Raw genomic sequence first — 14,829 nt, 5'->3', positions numbered from 1 at the left:
TTGATAGCTGGCAGAGAAAGAGAACAGTGATCAGCAGTCACTGGGGAAGACTCGTTGTCCCACACAGAGCAGGGGGAAACACACGGATTAATCTCTTTTGGGGTTTTTTCTGCTCCATTCAAGGAAGACTTCAAAAACGTATACAACAACCACCATCTTTTCCAAACCTTTTTTAGCTATAGTTGATAGTTCCATTCTAACTGCAGATAAAGGCACTTGCAATAAAATATTCCAGTGCAGAAGATCATTTGGCATCTCAACAATAAGTCAAGACGCTCCACCCAGGAATTTTAAAAGATTCCAATTTACGTTTCTGCACTTTATTGCAATCTGGAGCCACGATAGCTTTAAATTTCAACAACACCAGAGAATGTCATACTAAAACTTAAATTCCTTTCTGAGCGTCTCCCATTTGGATTCACTCGTTCAGTAAATTTAACGTCAGCGTGTGCCCGTCTCCCTGACGGATTTCGGAAGCGTGTCAACAAGGGGAAGAGAGAACTTGAGAACTGGGGCTCAGCGAACTCGCAGGAGTGGACTGCTCGCTGAACGGTGACGTCTCACAGTCAAGCCCATCAAAGCGAGGAGAAGGAGAATAAAACATTCAGGCGTTGGTCAAAATATTTTATGCAAAAACCAAACTTCATTAGCCTCCTACAGATTCATACTGCAGTGCAGTTGTTTTGGCTCTGTACTCCAGCAGGTTGGATTTGAAAGGGAACAAGCACTACGAAGAATGTCAGCTTTAATCGGAGGGTGTTTACATCTGTATGTGCCGGAGTATAGAGCCACAACAACAAAAACCGTGTCACTGTCCGCATACTTACGGACTGCAGTGTATGTGTATTCTAGGCTTGACAAAAAGCTCTTATTTCGGCACCTCCATTTGCTTTTAGGTTTACCTTATTTAGCTTACTTTGAATGAACGTGTTATGTTCCTCGTACTGTCACTTTCGTACGGGGGAAATACATTCAGTAGTACAGAGCTGTGAATAAACGGTGGTATTGTCAAGTTTTCCCTAGTTTACTTCGCCCGTTTGGATTCGAGACTGCTCACTATGCATGAACACGATGCGTCACTACTTTTGTGAAGGCATAGACAAGATGAAATTCAATCTCCTCGAACTGCGAGCGGAGAATGAAAAACAAAGTCGTTTAAAAACGACCTGCCGACATGCCCTGGAAGACAAGCACAGACAGCAGGCAGCGCTGTGACGTCACGCGAGGTGTCCCATCCCCCCGTTTGCAACAGCGCACCCGAATCCTCTTTATTTTAAATAACTTTTTATTTAAACACCAGAAATATAAAACAGGAGACAGAATATTAAAATAGAAACTTCACAGCCAGAGGAATTCCCAATTGTAAAAGCTAAAAATTGTACTTTTTACATATTTCCATTGTATGTCTTGCCTTTTGATTCTGTAAATTTCTAATAGAATTTAAATAAAAAAGGAATTCAACTTTAAAAACATGAATAGAGGGAGCGGTATTGGACCATTTCCATTTGTGGATGAAGTATTTAGCCCAAATAATTAACGGATAATAATAAAAACATATCCTTTATCCAAATCAGATCTAACAAAATATGAAATAATATCAAAATCTTTCAATTCAACAGTTACCTTTGAATTTGTAACAATAACATTTAGCAAATCTATCCAAAACAGTTTTGTATACAGTATATATACAGTTAAACAAATGTAACCAAGATGCCTTCTCATTATTACAAAATATGCATGTCATCTTGTTCATGTTTAACTCTAGAAAGTGTCAATTTAACAGGATAAAATCTATGAACAATCTGAATGTTCATAGTTAATGAAATTTCTTTAACTTTATTTGTAGACCGTATCTATCAGCAATTGTCCAAACTAATTTCCAATTTATATTCCTAAACATAGTATTCCAAAAGGAGATACAAGTAGGTATAAAATATGAATTGCACAAGTTCCTAATATAATGATTATTGCATTTTGTATCTTGACTTTGTGTGAATTGATATCTACTCCATCCAAAAATAAATTATCAGAGAAATCAGAAGATACTCTATTAGCATGGCCGAAACTATCTCTAAACAGCCTCACCACTTTCTCAGAAATAGCATCAAAGACTATTGCATATTCACAGAGAGTGATGGGAATCTTAAATCTTTCCAAAAATTCTGTATATGTGAACGATCTGCCCTCTTCATTTAACAATTGGGCCACTAGCCAGATTTTGTTATCATACCAAGTCAGAAAAAATATACCTTATACCTTATATCTTTATTATTCCAAATATGCTATGTACAGTATGTGGTGAAAAGTTATGCTTATATATTAAATTCCAACAGAATAAAACTTGTTTATGAAAGTTCGACAATTTAAGAGGAATTATATTAATATCAAAATTACATTTTAACAAAAATTCGAGATCACCTATATATTGAAAAACCAAATCAAATTCCATATAATATTTGTGTTTATAGTATCATTTCTAATCCAATTGCTTTTAAAGATAATATTAGCAGTATACAAATCTAAGACATTCAATCCACTGTGAATCCTAGGCTTTCTTATATAATGGGGTTTGTTTTTCCAAATGAACTTATAAAGTATTTGTCTTGGGTTCAAAATTATAATCCCCAGGTAAGTCACCACCTTTTTTACAGGTATAGTGTCAGCAACAATTAACTCCGAGTCCTTAAGGGAGAATAATTCACATTTATTAAAATTTAGATATAATCCTGACACCAAAGAAAATGTACCTACTGTATGTCTTCTATTGTCTTAGCCAACTTTCTACTATCATTAAGAAATATATTAGTATCATCAGGTGGGTAGCTGCATCAGCATGCGCATACTGCAAAGGAACAAGTAATAGGTTTATTCCATGCTGAAAAAAAGAAGAAAGAAAACACAACGTTTTGGTCATGGAGCCTTCTTCAGGTGTGAGGCTCATAAGAGGCTATTTCTCTAGGATTATCTGAAATAGCACCATTAATATTTATTTTGTTAATCGAATTAAACTCAGATTTCTTTTTTTCTAAATTATAAAAGTATTTAGAATTTTTTTTCTCCTTCTTCCAGCCATTTTCGTTTCAATCTTACAAACACATCTCTTGCTTTCTCTTCATAAATCTGGTCTAACTGCAACTGAAGCAAAATTAGTTTATCCTTAACTTTCTGATTATAATTTGTAGTTAAAGTGAGATCAACTATATCTTTAATAATAGTATCTTCTTTAATTATTTTAGAGTTAGCTAAACCTTTACTTCTTTTAATTGGAAGTTGTCTTATTTTGAATTTAATAAATTCCCAATTCTTAGAAAATGATTTATCCCGTGAAGCTTCGTCATAACTCTTTCTAATAATTGAAGTAGCATCCTTAACAGATTGTTCATCATCCAAGAGATTCTTATGAAACTTCCAATAATTTGAGTTTTTAGGTTTCAAAGGGCCAGACATACAAACCGATAAAAAGATCCCCTTGTGATCAGTCAATACATCAATAGGTAGACTTTCTAATTATTTCTAAATCAACCACAGATCAATTCTGGATTGTTGTGAAAAATCACGATTACACCACTTACTCCTGGGTTCAGACATCTCCAAATATCAATTACCCCAAAACCCACACACAAGATTTCCAATTCCACTGACTCCAAACTACTATTAACCCTTAGGGGCCATCTATCGAAGGACTCATTAGGTACAGTATTAAAATCTCCACCCAACATTATCCTTGCTTCAGAAAATCTAAGACCTGTTTTATTTTCATCTCTAACTCTTGAAAAAAAAACTTTATTTTGTGATTTTCTAGTGGTAGCATATACATTAACAATTACATATTGCTTTTTCTCAACTACTAATAATATCCACCACCCAGAGTGATGTCCGTTATAATAAAGAATTTTCCCCTTTACATTCCCTTTAAGATGGCAACACCAGTTGAGTGATTAGTACCACTAGAAATCCAGATGTCATCTCCACATTGACTCTTCCAAAACTGAAAATCAGACTGACTTGAGTTTCGTGAAAAAAATGAAAGTCTGAAATGAAATGAAAAGAAAATGAAAGTCTCTTCTTTTTAGGAAACAGAAAAATCGCCTTTCTTTTAACTCTATTCCGAATACCTTTGGCATTAATAGAGAAAAAGACATAAACAGCACAGAAAAAACTCTTGAAAAAAAAACTCCCAAACTAACTGCGAGTTTTCAAACCCGGATAATAACAACCCTTAAATGTGACTACAAAGCTACAGTGAGATCTCCTGTGCTGGACAGTCACTGGCCGCGGATCTCCTTCCTCTCTCCTGCCTTCCCTTCGCGCGGCTTCAATCTGGGGCCACAGCTGCTTCCTGGTGTCCCTGTCGGCGGCGGACAGATGCTCTGCAAACCTCAGGTTTGTGGCTTTCAGAAACTCGTTCCCTCTGGCTGCTCACCACAACATGTCCCTCATCGTCGTTCTGATGAATCGTATAATGGTTGCTCTGGGCTTTGCAAGTCCAGACATGTTGGCTCTCCGGACGCGTTAAACACTGTCAATAGATGAAATCCTCCTCCTGGACCGGCAGCACTGCTTTACAAATGTCCTTAACTTTAGCATTTCATTTTGTTGCTCTGGAACTCCATACAGCTTTAAGTTACCTCTATGTCAGTGTCTTTCAGCTTCACTGACTCTTTGTTCAAGAGCATTAATTTTTGTTTCTTGCTCTGCATTTATTTGTCTAAGAGCCTTTACTTTGTCTTTTAAGTCACTGGCCTCTTTAAACCCAAAAAATCCGCAGATTTCTTTAAAAAGTCTCAATTCTCACAGCATTGTCCCTTATCATTTCTTTCTAGTCCTTGTAATCGTGCCAAAAAACGTCTGCCTGCTCGTCTTCCAGCGCCAGGTCGCGTTTCCCTCTCTTGGCCGCTGGAGTCCTCACAGGTGTGACGGGCGGAGACTCCAGTTGCACCCGCAGCACCGGCACTCGCATCTCCCTTCTCACCTGCACTTCCGCCGCAGTAATTCCAGTCTGTTCTCTAGTTGCACTCGAAGTTCGTGTAGCACTGTACATGAGCGCCTGAGGAATCTGACTCTTCTCTTTTGCTGATAGAGCACTTTCTTTTCTTTTCACAGAACTGCACCTATTTTAAAACTTGCAGTTGCATACTTAGAACGTACTGTACCTATGGAAGTCCGTTTCCCCCAGGGAGTAAAAAAAAACGTGCTATGGTATCTCGCAAATGCGACTTAGTATCTCACATTTGCGACTTCGAAATAGCCCATATTTCATTGTCTGTCCTTTTGTTATTGTAACGGATTCGGGTTCTAGGGCTTGTGCCCTCACCGCTCCCACCCTACTTCGTGCCTCACTGCCTTGGCTCGAACCTGGGTCTTGCCAGCTGAGCTAAAGAAGACTTTCTTTAGCCCCAGCGGCCAGCATCCCTGTTATGCACAGGGGAGGGCGGTGCCGTCACCACACTGCAACCAGATCGTACAACCTGTATGTCTGCCGTTCTGTTACACTATATTCATAAATCGTACAGGATCATAGGATCTATAGGCCTGAAGACTTGTCTTGTACAGTGCCCTGATAAAAATAAAATTAATTACACTAGTTTTTATGGAATCCCATTTCCGCCAGTGAGGCTTACATAGTACCCGGATGGAATAGTGGACAGAAGGCTTTTTAAAAAAGTTTTTATTTAAACACCAGAAATACAAAAACGGAGACAGAATATGAAAAAAAGATACAGAAATAGACACTTCACATCCAGAGGAATTCACAGTTATAAAAGCTGAAACTTATACTTTTTACATCTTTTTACTAAAAAGAAGGTCTTCTTTAGCTCAGCTGGCTAGACCCAGGCTCGAGCCAAGGCAGTGAGGCACGAACTAGGGTGGGAACAGTGAGGGCACAAGCCAAATCTGTTACAATAACAAAAGGACAGACAATGAAATGTGGGCTATTTCGAAGTCGCAATTGCGAGATATAAAGTAGTAATTCTGAGTTTTTATGTCGGAATTCTGAGATACCAAGTCGGAATTCTGAGATACTAAGTCGCAATTGCGAGTTACCATAGCAAGTTTTTTTTACTTCCTGGCGGAAACGGGCTTCCATACGTAACTGATAACGTATATTGCAATAAAAGCAAACTAGAATCACACATGTAGCTTTTGTAGTTTACAAAAGTGATGAAAAAGACATTCGAGGCATGAAATACTCATGTTTTTTTCCACAGCCACTAAATCCTACCACCTGCTGGACCGCCATCTTGAGCCAGACCCCGAATGCTCGCACTCCTGAGATCACACTGGCGCTGCGTCACAGAGGGGTGGACCTGGAGCAGGGGCTCAGGCGCAGTGTGACACCTGGGACACGGCCATGCGAGGGGGGGTGGGAGTGTTGGTCTGTGGAAACTAGAATATGCTGGCTTTTGGGTTTGGAAAAATCTGTGTCGGATCCTGGTTGTCTAGAAAGGAATCTGATGAAACACTGGGAGAGATCAAAAGAAGAGATGCTATTTTCTATGCTTTTTAAAATATTTTCCATTTAGTATAAACAAAGAGCACTTATTTTTAACTTACAGCTACAATATGTGGGTCTGTCCATTTCGCCAGGATCCATCTAAAAACAATTCCTTGAACCTCCTCAGGTCTGCTACGCTATATCCTCAATGTGGCTGTAGCCAGCCTGTTTTCTAGCTGCTGTGTTCCCTTTCCCCTTTTTTGAAATCAACACCCCAGCACAAAAAAATAGCAGTCCACGAGCTTGTTCTTCAAAAAAGTATGCAGTCAATTCCTCTTAGCTTTTTACAGTTAATAGTCACAAGACTGAGGAAAACATGATTTCTAGGACGTAGAGTCCAAAACTACAGCATCTTGGCTTTACACCTCTCTCAATGAATTGCTTCTGCCTCGATTTCATGTTTAGGTCTAGAGCTGGAAGAAGTATGCTTGGGACCTTGTCACATCTGCAAATGGGAATCTGCAAAAGTGTTTTGCATCTGTTTTTAGTAAAGATATTTACAATCATATTGCCTGCAGTAGTGTATGTTTGCACTCAATTCACTGTTCTATTCCATTATATCTCACTAGGCTACAAAGCTTGCCAGCCAGCCTAGTTTCCCAGTTCAGTTAGAACTCCTGAATTGAACGACTGTTTCAGAGGCAAGCAGTCAGGATAGAATCAAAGATGAATCAAACTGAAGACAGCAGTGAAGAGAATTTCTTCCTTCATTTTCTGATTTTCAGTGCACACATCAGGATTTCCAGAAACAACAGGAATCTCAAAGAATTGGAGCACGCACCCGGTATGAAATACACTTTCAGGTAGGGGGTTTATTCAGTCCCTTTTAGCCCCAAATACTTTTATTTTCATGTGCTGTTTGATGAAACTGTTTTTTTGCTTCTAAATCATTTCCTCTTTTCAGTGTTAGATGGTCTTCTCCAAACTCGATCTGATACAGGGGCTTCTTACCTGGACCACTGTACAGGGCTGGTGTTTTAGCTGATGTGGACCTGAACTGTCTGTAACAAACCAGTGTTTATGTGACAAAAGTCTAGATAAAAGTATAGTATTTTTTTAATAAAGATGAAAACCATCCCATATCAGTGGAGCAACGGATAGACTTTATTAAACAATGATCTAGGAAAGATGCAAATAGCGCAAATAGTGCCAACTGCATTTAAAAGGAGGTGGACTATTGTAATAGAAACTGAAACACAGGAAATTAAACACACAACACACAGATAAACCTAAATTTCCTGTTCTAGAAACTTCATAGTTCATAGTTTTGCATAGATTTGCAGTGCAGGCTGTTGTCTTTCTCTGTAGTTAAAATCAGTAACTTGGCCACGAACAGCCATTTTACTTAATAAATATTAGTCTGAAGTAAGTTACAGTTGTACCCATAAGTTATAAAGCTGCATATTGTTTTTTTACTGGGAGTAGAGTGAAGAGCCTTTTGAAAGCATAATAACAGGCATCACAGTGTGAATTTAAAACTACCAACTTCCGGGCGTTGTTGGACTTTTACTAACATTTCTAAAGACTTTCTGTTTGTGAAAAGCCTCCAAGAACACTCAAGATCGTAAGTTACAATTTATGTACAGTATATTAGAACAAAAATTGAGTTTAACTTTTTTAAGACTACAATACACTGCAGGTACATGTAAAGTGTAGATGGGATCTTAATGATTTGAAAGATTTGTTGGATTACTTGCTTACTTCTTATTGGTTTCTTAGTTTTGCTTGAGATCCAAACTTAATTAAAGTAAAATTGAAACAAGCTTTTGAACTTGTTAAAGGATTCTATGATTATCAGGATTTTTCCCAACTGTTTCTATATCAAAAATAAATATATTTTATATTATGTTGCAAGTAAAAAAAAATAAGATTAATAATAAAGTAATAATGAATTAACCTCCAGAACAGCAGTCTCTAAGAAGAGGAATCTTGGAAAGAGCAAGGGGATTTAAAGATGCCCTTAAACAGAAATCACAATTTAGTTTTTTATGTGTATACAAAATTTAGTTTTAAATACACATTTTAATGCCACCATGTATATTTTTAAATGATAAAATGTCAATTTTATTTTTTTAGATATGTTTTTTACTGGCCTTTCTTCTTAGTAGTTGCTATAATTACAGCATATATATATCTTAGTAGTTTTTTATCATTATTTTATAATGTAATTATTTTTATAATTATGTAAACAATTATTTATAATTATTTGGATTCAGTGCCTGTTGAAAAAGGAAAGAAAAACACAAATAGAAGTCTTTTTTTACATTAGTAGATTGAAAGATTGAAAGATCAGTTACTGGCAGCACAAACACTGCAGTCAACAATTCATTGTTTGGGCGATTAAGGGCAGTCAAACTCCATTTTTACTGTGAGATGGTATGGGCTGTTTCCTTCACAGTGTGTACTGAAATTTTAAAAACTACTCTTCGAGCACGTGAACCAAATATGTAAACATTCCTCAATGTGCCACACATGCAAATCCCATGAAGTCATGTCCACAGATACTGTATTCTGGAACAACAGCGAACAATGAATGGCATACTGTATAAATATCCTGTATATATACTATGAAACCATCTCATTTTAAAGCCACAGTTTTAAAGTACAGTATGTGTGAAATATTTTTCCATAAATCAAAATCTAAAGTGAAATCGATTCCTAATTATGTGTTGCTGGAATACCAGTTGTTTTAATACAGATGAAAACCTGAAAAAAACATATCACGTTCGCAACAAGCTACAATAATAAAACATTTTTTTAGATATATTTCTGGTCGGACTGAACATGACAATGATCTTAAACACACTTCAAAATCAATAAAGAAATGGTTGATTGAAAAAACAATGAGCATTTTGCCATGGCTGTCTCAGTCTCCTGACTTGAGCGCTATTGAAAGCCTGTGGTCTGGGCTGAAGAGGGTTGTCCACAAGCGCACACCTACACACCTCCGGGATCTGGGAAGGGTCTGCATGGAGGAATAGTCTAGGATCTCCCAGTGTGTTCACCAGCCTGATGAAGCATTACAAGAAAAGACTAACTGTCGTTATCCTTGCCAAGGGAGGCTCCACCAAGTACTAAAAACAGGGGGAGTCAATAATCGTTAATCATTATAATTATTTCGTTTTTTTTTTTGTCTTGGTTGATTCCATTGAATCATTCATTCAGGATAAATAATTCCTTATGTTGGAAATATATTTCAGTGCTTAATGAACTCATGATTTGTTTTATACTTCTTTTCTTCATATCTATCAAGAGGTGCCCAATAATTATGGAGTCCACTGTATATGACGCCCAAATATTCAAATATGACTTTGGATATTTTGAGAGTCCACATTGCGAACTGAGCAATGTGTTAAGCAAAAGAAATCATTGATTTAAAGTACAATCTGTTGTGTAGCAATTATATTTTGTTTCATTCACCTGTGGTTTAGGTCAGTTTAACAACTGTGTGGGTTGTTCTTCTTGGCGATGGAAGTTGCTCCTGCAGATCCTGAAGCCCAGGCCTCCTTTAATCAGGCTCTTGTGATCACAAGGCTTTTACAAGACATTTGGGATCCTGAAGTAAAGATTTTGTTACCTTAAGACAGTGGTTCTCAAACTTTTTGGACCAAGTACCACCCCTAATCCAACCAAAGCATCCAAGTACCACCTACAAGTCATCATCTCATAGGAACCCCAGAAATTATCAATGACCAACATGAACGCATGTGCACACACACTCACACATACATATAATAAATATTATAATAATAAACTTTGTTTGATATATTAAAATGTGGTTTCTCAAAGTATTTTACAGAAAAAAAACAACATAAAAATAAAAAAGCACCATTTCAGTGAGAGGGGTGAGCCTGTTTATCCGAGCAAAGCAGATGTGAATTAATTTTTCGAGCCTTGATACAATTCACAACAGTCTAACAGATTTTAAATCGTCAGGCATTTTCTTGACGGCAAAGGTCTCGCGGTGGATGTTGCAATGAAACCATTAATTTCTGGAGCAACCTCTCTAATTCGTGCAACTACACCGCTGTGTCGGCTTGTCATTGCTCTAGCACCGTCTGTACAAACTCCGACACATTTTATCAAGTCGATGCCATTCTCTTCGATAAATTCATTCAGAAGCTGAAATACGTGCTCTCCTGTAGTTCCTGTTGGTAGCGGCTTACAGAACAGAAAGTCCTCACGGGATGTACCCTCAAACTCGTATCTAACGTAAACGAGCAAATTGGCCAAATCGACTACAGACTCATCTAATTGCAGTAAAAAACATCTGCTCATCTTAACGCGCGCTGTCAGCGTACTTTTGATATAATCCTTCATTTCAATAATTCTATGAATGACTGTGTCTTTCGGGGGGGGGGAGGGCAGCAGCTTTTTCTCCACACATAATAGCGTGGGGCTTATTTGCTTTAGCCATCTGCAAGCACGCATTTTTCCACATTTCCGTTTTTATTTCAGTGTTTATTTTAAGTATTTATTTCATGTGCATGGGAGAGAAACACAGAGACGCTCGGTGCATTTTTCTCAAATTAACTTAGAACAGTTCTTAAATATTTTTCTGTTATTTTTCACGCTTTCCTGTGCTCACAAGATTACCAGCGTTCGTAGCACGCATTTCTATGCATTCCTGTGTTTACAATGTTGGCATTGTTCCAAAATCACGCACATTCTCCTTTCTCCCTATTTGCTGGAGATACAGTAGCTTTTTTAAATACAATTGGTCACTTGCGTCCGTAGCACGCATTCCTATAGAGTGGTATAGAATTACACAGTATCTCTTGTGTCTACTGAAGTATTAGCGTGCACTGTATCGTAGTACGTAGGCTGCGTATTCGACACGTATAAAAATACAAAATATGAAAACCCGTCCCAATTTTTTCAGCACACACAACACAGTTCCAGGGTCAATTGGCGTACCACCTGGCGGCACGCCACGTTTCACTGCCCGTACGCGTACCACAGTTTGAGAACCACTGCCTTAAGATATCTGAGAACAGCCCTAGACAGGGCATGTAAAACCACTGTGACTAAATATCGCTACTGATATTGCCCATAAGCACATCTTTTTATAGAGGTACAGTGAAGCCTCGTAATTTGCAGAAAGTAATTTAAGTAGATTCAGTTCCTTCCCTCTCAACCACCTCACTCCCACTTCTGCAATTTGTATAATTCTCTTTCTTAAAAAACTTTTAAGAAAAAAAAATTTCCACAAGAACTGAGACTTTGATAACATAGGGGACACTTAGGTTTTTTGTTAACAGCTCTTGTTTGTTTACAACAGTAAGTTATATACAAGCATTATTTTGATAACAGGTCTCCATACAACACACATCTAATGCTTCCTGATGGAAACTGAATAAAGCAAAACCGACGATGCGCTCCATCAGAACCCCTTTGTTAACCAGCCTTTACTACTGAGACTGATGCAGGTCGGGTGAAGTAGATCGATGAAATGCATACGCCCAAATTTACTTTACTACTGTGAAGCCAACCAATAGGCAATTGTGGTCCACAAGTGTTAAAAAATGTGGCCTGTTGCGTGAACTACAAATAGAAATAGAAAAAGAAAATATAGTGAATATTGAGGCTTTACTGTAACTGGGCTACAGCCAAACATAACATTCCAATAACTATTCCACATAAACAGTGTCATTACTGTTGTGTTATACAAATGACAAAGTTCAGGTGTCTGTGTAGTAGAAGTCTCTTTGTTTCATATGCAAATGGAAGAACAGCTTGCAACCACTAAAGATGGTCTTTTATACCACGAAACAAACAAGTTACCACGACACATTCTAAACGAATGATAAGACAACAACACATGCCAACATTGTTATTAATCATATCTAAGTTGCAGACTAGACAAAAGTTAGTTTCTTTCATACAGTATGTTCTGGGCACGCAGCCAGCTTGCCTCATACATGCCCTTTATCTTACCGACCAAGGATAGGCAACACATTTATATATTTTGGGCGCAAAGCCAACTCCAAGCCACTAGACTGCATAGTTTGCAAAAATACAAAAATTATATCTCACTTCCCAGGTGTCTCTCTTATCTCTTCATTAAAATCAGGAATCTGCAGGATTTAGTCTTTGTTTAGTGCACTTAAAAATATATTTTTAAAAAAAGCTTTAAAATATTTTTTTTTTTAAAAAAGCTTGGTCAGTTTTAGAAAAAAAATAACTTCAAAACTTCACCCTTCCATAAACATATTTCACTAGAACCCAAGTGTAAAAAAGGTTTAAAATTGAAAAAAATAGATTGGATGTCAGAAAATGCAAAATGTGAGATAGATATTTGTATCCTGTTTCTTGATCAATACTTTGAATTGTTATTCATTAAGTATAATAATGTATTTCTCCACAGGTTGTTTATATTTAATAACAGGCACTACACAAAAAAATTAAACACATAATAATCCCAACAAATTGACCTAACGCCTGTATTTAGTTTCCTGATAATTAATAGTATAAAAGGCAAAATAAAACAAGAAAGCTCAGTGAAGAATATTGTGTCTTTCAGTTACATATTAAGTCCAAAAAACATCAGGATATCCCCTGCATAGTTGTTTTTTTATTTTTGGATAATGCCTTTTATTTTCTCATTATACCAAAGTGAACCATTTTTCTAATGTCTGCATTCATTCACCAGTGCTGAAAACACAGTCGAACACAGAAATAAGAAGCAGATATATTTTACATTAGGGCCATTTTGAATACATCAATTATGAAATACAGAACTGTAACAGATCAGTGTGTTTGGGACTCTGTGTGTTGTAGTGTCAGTGGATATGCCTAAAAACTAAGGGGATGTCCACCTCCAACTGACATTAGAACATATGTTTTACCATGAATGTGTTGTTAGAAGATTAGTTCATATTAATAATAGTCACAATCTTCAGTCCAGTAGCTGAAACTATACTGTAACTTACCTGTACCTCAACAATCCACAAACATGTTTTTATTCCCTATCAATTGCTTTGAATCTTTTAAAAGATTTCATGATACATTTTTCAGAAAAGGATTTGACTGGACTGGAATTTAAGACGGCTGAGCCTTAGAGGAGTTATTTTAAAAGTGCTTTGTAAAAAATTATCTTCCCTTGGGTGCCTCCTTTTGAGGAAGCATAAAGATTTTGTTAGGTTAATGTCTTAATTTAAACATGTATCTCTTTTAAGGGAAATGTCTGAAGATTTATCTGCACCACCTTCAAAAAAGACTAAAACCAAAAGCAATGATGATAAAGGAGAAGGATCGGAAATGCATTACAGAGATTTCAGTTTAAGAATATCTGATGGTTTTATGCGTACCATTGGAGACATTGTTAAGGTGGTGGTGTGTTCTGGTGCAAGCATTATAATGCTTAGAGAGTTAAAAGGTAAGGAATCATGTGTCTACTGTGGTATAAAATACAGGATTATTTTCCTTTTCAAATATTTTTATTTTTTTGTGTGTGTGTCGAAATATCAAATATACTAGGTTGTTTCATTCACAAATGTATGACTATATATAACCATGTCACATCTGCTGGACAATTAATTGCATTGCATTAAATCCCATTCTTTCTCTAAAATTAAATAATAAACTTCATTTTATATATAGTGCTTGCAGAATGAGTAACCATTGTCCAGGTTTGTCCATTTTGTTGAATTACAAATTGTGTATGCACATTTTATAAATATTTTAATCTTTTTAAACTGAACACTTTTATGTGCAAAAGACAAATAATGAAATCATGAAATTGCTCACTGATACTATCGTAGCTGTTTAGAACTTAAATTCTTCAATGTGTTTGATGTAACTTTTTTTTATTTTTGTTAGTTTCAAAATTTATGAATGTGATTAATGAGCTTGCAAAAGGTGCTGGACTCAAAACCAAGTGTATACCAGGAAGTACAATTGTGGAAGTGAATGCAGATCCACCTCTCACATCTGACCAATTGGAAGAATTTAGGACATCCCTCAAATCCAGACTCCAAGATTTACTACCAGTAAAAGCAAATCTTGTGGTCAAAGTGCTAGATGAGAAAATAAAAAATGCACCGGAACCACTTCTCCAAGGTACAGTATTTTTCACTGTACCCCTTTTATTAATACCTGCTCAAATTGTATGTAAGAAAATGGGAGGTCTTTACAAAGTTGTTATGAAGAAATGTAGATCAAGATACACAGATTACAATATGGAGAAGAGTTCAGTAAGTTTGCAATAGTAGATGCTGCTATATTATGACATTTTTTATAGCATTGACTACATTAAAAATTATATTGTCTTTATCACTCTCAAAAGATTCAGTGCAGCATAAGGGAAAGTGGAACTTTCTTAACAAAAGTTG

At 36.6% G+C, this 14,829-nt stretch overlaps 2 protein-coding genes and 1 long non-coding RNA gene across 8 annotated transcripts in view; 1 reads left to right on the top strand and 2 right to left on the bottom strand.

The window, feature by feature from the left end:
- The window catches only part of LOC148647728 (uncharacterized), a 492,485-nt gene that overhangs the window by 54,939 nt on the left and 422,717 nt on the right, over window positions 1-14,829 (bottom strand). The gene's annotated exons all lie outside the window — the stretch shown is intronic.
- Window positions 1-14,829, bottom strand: part of LOC148647740 (uncharacterized) — a 273,814-nt gene that overhangs the window by 245,118 nt on the left and 13,867 nt on the right. The gene's annotated exons all lie outside the window — the stretch shown is intronic.
- The window catches only part of LOC148647738 (uncharacterized), a 187,194-nt gene continuing 180,114 nt past the window's right edge, over window positions 7,750-14,829 (top strand). For 4 of the 6 annotated variants that reach the window (XR_015926656.1, XR_015926657.1, XR_015926655.1 and 1 more), the window contains exons 1-3: window positions 7,751-8,060; window positions 13,675-13,874; window positions 14,318-14,557. Coding sequence is in view for 3 of the 6 variants with exons in the window: in XM_088607662.1 (XP_088463788.1) it covers window positions 13,679-13,874; window positions 14,318-14,557 (436 nt within the window). In the remaining 3 variants the exon portion in view is untranslated. Of the gene's footprint in view, window positions 8,061-13,674; window positions 13,875-14,317; window positions 14,558-14,829 lie in introns of all 6 variants that reach the window. The other 2 variants (XM_088607661.1, XM_088607660.1) reach the window with 1 other exon arrangement.

The sequence above is a fragment of the Lepisosteus platostomus genome, chromosome 15 (assembly GCF_059453375.1).
Source record: "Lepisosteus platostomus isolate fLepPlt1 chromosome 15, fLepPlt1.hap1, whole genome shotgun sequence".
NCBI classification, from domain to species: Eukaryota; Metazoa; Chordata; class Actinopteri; order Semionotiformes; family Lepisosteidae; genus Lepisosteus; species Lepisosteus platostomus.
Note: the sequence above shows the minus strand (reverse complement) of the source record. Positions and strands in the feature narration are given on the sequence as shown.